Source organism: Nilaparvata lugens, unplaced genomic scaffold, assembly GCF_014356525.2.
Source record: "Nilaparvata lugens isolate BPH unplaced genomic scaffold, ASM1435652v1 scaffold7855, whole genome shotgun sequence".
In the NCBI taxonomy this organism is placed as follows: domain Eukaryota; kingdom Metazoa; phylum Arthropoda; class Insecta; order Hemiptera; family Delphacidae; genus Nilaparvata; species Nilaparvata lugens.
The window spans coordinates 1-7,602 of record NW_024093602.1 but is presented as its reverse complement, the minus strand read 5'-3'; the positions used below and the strand labels follow the sequence as shown (position 1 = coordinate 7,602).

General features: G+C 33.8%; 1 protein-coding gene across 1 annotated transcript; it reads left to right on the top strand.

The window, feature by feature from the left end:
- The first annotated feature begins 1,537 nt into the window (after positions 1-1,537).
- Positions 1,538-4,782, top strand: LOC120349004. Its single transcript, XM_039418943.1, has one exon. The coding sequence runs from the start codon at positions 1,730-1,732 to the stop codon at positions 4,037-4,039; it is 2,310 nt and encodes a 769-aa protein (XP_039274877.1). The 5' UTR covers positions 1,538-1,729; the 3' UTR covers positions 4,040-4,782.
- Positions 4,783-7,602: the final 2,820 nt, after the last annotated feature.

Sequence of the window (7,602 nt, the reverse complement as noted above, 5' to 3'; positions counted from 1 at the left end):
CCATCCCATCTTTTCATATCTACCGTCTATTAACTTTTCCTGATAAATCTTTCACCTTCTCAAGGATTGAAGGTTTTCCCAGTACATGGATATCCATAGTTGGAAAACCCCTTCAATCTTCCATCCTTTTTTGCACCACTTTCTTTTTATTTTGTTTTAATGTGTATTGTTGTTGTTTGCATGTATTCTTTTAGTTAATCTCTGTATTAGACTTGTATGTGTGTGTAAAAAGAAATAAATTGAATTGAAGTGCAGTGAAGAGTGAACCAGAGATGTGGCCTTCAAACTGCAGCACATCTGGCCGAGACTATGCAACAGAAGTGGGTGGACTGAATGAGCATTCAATCTCTCCAGTAGAGAAGTGCACTGAGTCATCTGTGGCTGGCAAAAAGACCAAGCTCTACAGCTGTGCTCACTGTAACTATAAGACCCCAAAGTTTAGTAATTTGAAGGTACACATTAGAAAACACACTGGAGAAAAACCATTCAGCTGTAAGTTTTGTGGCTATAAATTTGCTAGGTTAGATGTTTTAAAAGTACATATTAGAACACATACTGGAGAAAAACCTTTCAGCTGCGACTTCAAAAGTGCTCAGATGGGTAATTTGAAAACACATATCAAGAAACATACTGGAGAGAAAATCCTCAGCTGCAAATTTTGTGATAGGTTAGGTGATATCAGAACACATACTGGAGAAAAATCATTCAGCTGCAAGTTTTGTAACTACAAAATTGCTCATTCAGGTGTTTTGAAGAAGCATACCAGAACACATACTGGAGAAAAACCTTTCAGCTGCAAGTTTTGTGACTTCAAAAGTGCTCAGTTAGGTAATTTGAAAGTACATATCAAAACTCATACAGGATAAAAACTCTTCAGTTGACTACAAAAGTGTTAGGTTAGGTTATTTGAAAAAAAACATACCAGAACACGGTACAGGAGAAACAACTCCTAGCTAAGCATTTTTAGGGCCGTTTTCCAAGCTCGGGATTTAGATAAGTTCTACACTTTAAACAGCTAGAGTCAGAAAAATAGCTTTCCAAAATGGGGTGTAGTCATAGTTTCTATGATATTCTTTATTCTATCATTTCTAGAATTGAAATTTGATTGCTTGTATTCAAAATGGCGGCTGGTTGTAGTTTTAGTTTCTACTTGAAACTATAAATATTAGTTTTAGTTAGCATTATAAATATATAGTTTCTACTTGAAACTTCAATCAGCCGCCATTTTGAATACAAGCATCATAGAACTTTTCTATTGATGCCATCTTTCTTGTTTCAAAAAGGTCTTCAAAATCACTTGCCACCATTCACAATGGATGTCCACATTTGAAATATTCTAGTTACAATCCCTAAGTCACCCCCTTATGAAATTGGGTTGAAATTCAATTGTATGTCAAAAGGTAGATTATTCGACCAATAACTTATCCTGAAAGTTACATTATTATAACTACAAAAATCACTTACAACAACTTATTGAAGGGTTTCCATACACATGGCTCACTCTGTATGTTGTTTTCTATTGAACAAAATGAAGATATAAAAAACTGATCCTTTGAGAATATATTTGAAATCTGATTCCCATTACAAGTGATAAGAAATCCATTGTGAGAAAATTAATGTATTCTCAGGGAAGACTCTTAATGTGTATTTTCTCTCCAGTTGAAGTTATAAAATATGTTTATTTTTTGTTTTAGAAACAACCAAGGACACCTCATCATCAGATCATGATATGCCATCATCACAATCTGTGCTGAGTATTGTTGAGTCAGACAAGGAGCGAGAATATCGACCCACCACCAGCTCCAGTCAGGCAGATTCATGCAAAGAGGATGAGGCCTATTTCATCTACAAAACTGCATCATCACCAACACCACCACCTATAACTTCTTCACAGGATTACAGTGGTGATCATTCTGAAATCATTGACGGTGAACAGAGTGAGGGGGAAGAGGAACATGAAAAAACATCAAAGCGGGTCAGAAACAAAGATTACTGTTTTTATTGTAAAACAATGATTTCTACTTTTGCCCGACACATCATAAGAAACCACTCAAAAGAGATGGAAGTTCAACAAATTCTGAGCTGCAAGAAAAATAGTAGCAGAAGGAAAACCCTCTTGTCAATCCTGAGGAAAAAGGGCAACTTTCTTGCGACCAAAACTGGGATCATTCGTCGAGTTCGAAAAAGTGCTGATGATAATGAAACAATAGGTCCTTTGCCTTGCACTTTTTGTTTAGGTTTATATAAGAGATCAGCGCTCTGGAAGCATCGAAAAAAATGTCCATTGAACCCTGGTTCTAGTTGCAGGGTTGCAGCTCAGGCAGCAGGCCTTGCAATGATAACAAATGACTTCAAAGCTGATCATGAATTGAGACAGAACATTTTTCCAATAATGAGGCCTGATGAGGTTACAATCGCAGTCCAAAAAGACACATTGATATGTGAGTATGGTTCTCGTTTCCTGCAAACTCACTATAAAAGGCACCAATTTGCAATTTGCTCAAGAAAAATGAGAGAGCTTGGCAGATTGCTTATAACTGCTAAGAAAATTGATCCGTCGATCAGGAATTTGATCCATGCTTTAAGACCCCAGTGTTTTGAAACTCTTGTAGCATCTGCAAGGATAGAGGCTGGGCACAATGTAATTGACAATTCATATGCTTCTCCAAGGTATGCTATGAATATAGGGACTTCTCTAAAGGACTGTTGTGGAATAGCCATCTTCCATGTGCAGAAGAGGAAGTTTTGCATACCAGGCAAAACGGCCTCTGAACTTGAAGAGGAATTGAAAACAACTAAAATGTTGATAGAATCGAATTGGAATGTCGAACTTTCGCATGCAGCCTCATCTTGTCTTCAACAAAATAAAATGAACAAAATTACTATTGTGCCACTGGCAAGTGACCTTAAAAAATTCAGAGATTATCTAATTGACAAAGGGGACGAAGCAGTAGAAACGCTTAAGATTGACTCAAATAATAAGTTGGCTTACAAGACTTTGAGTGAGGTCCTCTATTGCAGAGTGATGCTATTATGTAGGAGAAGGGTGGGAGAGCTTGAAAGGCTCACTGTGGAGCTCTACCAATCAGTAAGAATTGATTCATGCTATGAAGAATTTGAGGATGTGATAAAGCCATCTGAAAGAATACTTTTGCAAAAATTCAAAAGAGTAGTAATACCGGGAAAGAGAAGAACCTCTCCAGTATTATTCTCTCCTGATGTTCAGGAAAAAATAAAAATTCTGATTGAATTGAGGGACAAGTTTGTAAGGGAAACTAATCCTTACCTGTTCCCGACAATTGCATCTGACAGCCCAATTGTTGGGTATGAAGTTTTGAAAGACCATGCAAATAGAGCTAACCTGAAGACACCCGGCGCATTCTCGTTGAAATCTCTGAGGAAGCATTTATCAACTATTTCACAGTTGTTCGATATGAGTGAGCAAGATGTCGAACAGCTGTCCTCGTTCATGGGTCATACAGTGAACATTCATCGAAATGAATACAGATTACCCGACAATGTATTTCAAACCTCGAAGATTGCGAAGCTATTGTTAGCTATGGAGAAGGGAGAGGCTTCCAAATACAAGGGGCTCACCCTCGACGAGATAGAAGTTAATCTTGAAGACAATTTATTAGAGGAGCAGGAGCATGTTGAATCGTCAGGTGAAGAACAAGTTGACAACTTTGAAGATGAAGGAGTTTTGAATGAGGAAAAATCTCCAAATGTATTCCCCCTCAAAATCTTGAAAATGCTCAATTCTCCTTCAAAATCTAAAGCCAAGAGGGAACTAGTAAAATGGGAGGATGAAGAAAAGAGGATTGTCGCAGCTTTCTTTTCATCCCATATAGAAAATAAAATTGCTCCAAAGAAAAGAGAGTGTGAACTACTAATTGAGAAAAACCCTATTCTACAAACAAAAACATGGGTTAAAGTTAAAGTTTTTGTTCAGAATATGTACACAAAAAAAATTAAACCACCAAAACATAATAATTCACATTGTTATTTCAATTTTAATCTCTATTATAATTATCTCTAGAATTGTGATCACTATAACCTTGGTGTCCGGTTTCCCATTAGGGACTGTATACGGCGAGGTGGAACTACCCTTGGGTCTCCCCACCATTCAATGCCATACGCTTATAATAATAATCTCTAGTATATTATCTCTCAGTACCAGTATTCTATTTCTATTGTTTTACAAAATGTTGTTGAAAGTTCATTCTATTTTACAAATTGACTATTCTTATTATTGGGATTCAAAGTGATTGCAATACTAAATCAAGTAATAGGCTATTGTTAATTCAGGAAAAATAGAATCTGAATCTGGATAGGCTACTAAAATAGAATCACTTTAATACTGTTATTTGATCTACTTATTTGTTTATGTATTTTCCCATTCGTACATTTATTTCTAACTGTATTCTATTGAGTGTGAACTATTAATTGAGAAAACCCGTATCCTACAAACAAAAACATGGGTTAGAGTTAAAGTTTTTGTTCAGAATATGTACACAAAAAAAATTAAACCATCGAATACATAATTTACATCGTCATTTCAATTTTTATCTCTAGTATATTATCTCTCTGTAACAGTATTCTATTTCTATTGTTTTACAAAATGTTGATGAAAATTCATTTCATTCTACTCATTATCTATTATTATTTTTTAAGATTTAAAGTGATTGAAATGCCAAATCAAGTAATAGGCCATTATTCAGGAAAAATACTGTAATAGAATCTGAATCTGAATACTGAAATAAAATCACTTCAATACTTTCATCAATTTACTTATTTGTCTAAGTATTTTTCTATTGGTTCACTTCTTTCCGACTTTATTTTATTTCTATTGTTTTGCAAAATATTGATGAGGATTACTTTTATTTTACCCATTTTCTTGCTATAATATTCAACTCAATGAACTAGTTCCAATTTTTTTTTGTATCAAATCGATCATTCATCTCCTATTCCATCCGATACCATAATTACCCCAAAGTTAGTAGTTATGTCTACTAACGTTGTAATTACTCTACATATATTATGAAAATATGTATAATATTTTATTGAAGATTATATTTTGATTATGGAATCTTGTTGTCTCTCTAGATTATTACAAAACTCATTAAAATGAGTTCTGCCAATGTTTTTTGATTGAATATTTTCATCTTATTGAGTTCTATTATCAAATCAAATCTATTTTATTGTTCACATTATCTGTAACATAAAAATCATCAGTAAAATAACTTTTCTTCAGTAATAAAATTTTATGTAAAATACAGATGACTTCCACCATGAAGAATGAGTTATAATGATATAAACTAGCTAAGTTATTCCTACACAAAATAATATGATGCTCCTTGATTAGATTGCAAAACCTCTTCTTCATCTGCAAAATCATCTCAATTTGATTTTTGATAGTTTATAAGCTGAACTTCCAATAAAACAAATAAAAGCACTTTAAATCTATCTGTTAAGACTAGACAAATCTTTACAATATTTGGCGGAATTGAAAGCAATTCGTTGTTACTTAAAAAATTATAAATACTGATCAATACTAATCATCGACAAAATATGATACTTCTATTTTTTGTTATATTGGATGATGAATTTGAAAGTGTGAGGCACTAATCACAATGATAATTCTTTTTATCATTCATTATAACATTCATTTCAATAGGTTTTTTGGTTTTTGATACAAGCACTATTCAGTGCTTTGAAAATGCCCTTGTGGTGCATAGGTTACCTGCTAGTATTATTCATATTATTTATGATTATATGATGAGGTGTGGCTATAAAATAACGGGACTGATATTGTGAAAAATTTTATTTTCATTTTATACTTATTTACTTATTATCACCTTCAATATATTCCCCTTCCCTATCCCTGCAATACTCCATGCAAATTTTCCATTGTTGGAAACAATGCTGGAAGTCATCTTCTGTGAACTCTTTTAGGACTCTTGTTGTTTTCTCTTGAACAGCTTCTACGGATTCAAATCTCGTACTTTTCAATGCAGATATCATCTCAGGAAAAAGATAAAAGTCATATAATGCTAGGTCTCGTGGATGTTCTAACACCGGGATGGTGTACCTGGTCAGGAACCGCTCAACAGATAATGTGAAATGAGCTGGCGCATTGTCTTGTTGCAAAATTCATGATTTTTTCTTCCACATTTCGGGACGTTTTTCTCTTACTCTTTCATGTAGAGTTCGCCTACAGATTCAGCAACTGTACGTATACTTGAACGACAGTCAAACCGAATCAAATTAGCAACTTTTTCGACATTATCATCCATTTTTGATGTTGAAACGAATCGTCTTCAACATCTTTTGGACCATCTTTCCTGCAGTGGAGTCTGCCATGAATGAGGTCAGTTATCCTTTTTTTCTGGCTTCAAAAATTGATTAATTTCATTAATTAATTATCACCGATCATATGAATAGGATTAGGATAACAGGCTTGGCCCAAAACTAATATTATTTCAAATATCATAGAGAATAGCATTTTGTATGTTTTCTTGATTCAGTTTTGCTTCAATTTTCAATATTAAATTTTTATTTAAGAACAACATTTGCATCATACTTTTGATGTGAATGAGGTTTGTTTTGAAATTAAACTGTAAACCTCTTTGTGCCAGTTGCACAAAAGCCGGATAAATTTCAACCATGATTAATTCCATGAGAACCAATAAGAGAATTTCAAAAACGCCTCCTCTTATTGGTTCTTGTAGAGTTAATCACGGTTAAAATTCAACCTGCTTTTGTGCAACCCGGCCTTTGAGTTGTTTTACTATTTTCATATGAGGTAATACATTTTCATATACAGAGTAGGTGAAAAGTCTGAGAACGGCTTAATATCTCATACTGTAAAGTTCAAAAATCCGAATGGATAAATATAGATTCCTTTTGAAGAAATTTATAGGTCCAAGTGAAATAATAGGCTAATATCGCCAAAGATGATAACCTTAAAGATAAGATAATATCAGGCATCCTGGCCAAATTGTACAACAGCCGAATAGGAATGGAAATAATTTTTGCTACTGTATAATATTATATAAAATATTGAAAATTTGAGGTTAGGCATAAAACATCTACTGATCGGTGACCTAATGATCGACCGAGTCGCACAACGTAGAATCTGACCAAACACCTTGGCAGAAACTTATTGTGGCGAAACAGTATTCAACTTGAGGAACTAAACGTCCCACGTGGCTAATTATTGTAATATAAGAAACAACTTATAAACTGTAAAAAATTACTTTGCATGTAAAAAGCATATTAAAAAACCCCAACAAAAATGATTAAATGTATTAAGGAAGTAGGAGGTTCCTAGGCACATGAATACTGTAATAATTTGCATGCACCAATCAAATGTTAGCAATTGATAGGCGGCAATAGTGAGCCGATTCAAATATATTTGTATATATTTCTACAAATGATAAGAATTTATAAATTATTATTGTGCAGTTTATGTTTTGGATATGGCCCGAAGGCAAATAAAATATTAAAGATGTAACATAAGTAATAGTTTAATAGTTTGGTACAGTCTATTTGAGCCAGGAATGGCGGAGGAACAGAATATTTAAATTTCATGTAAATTTG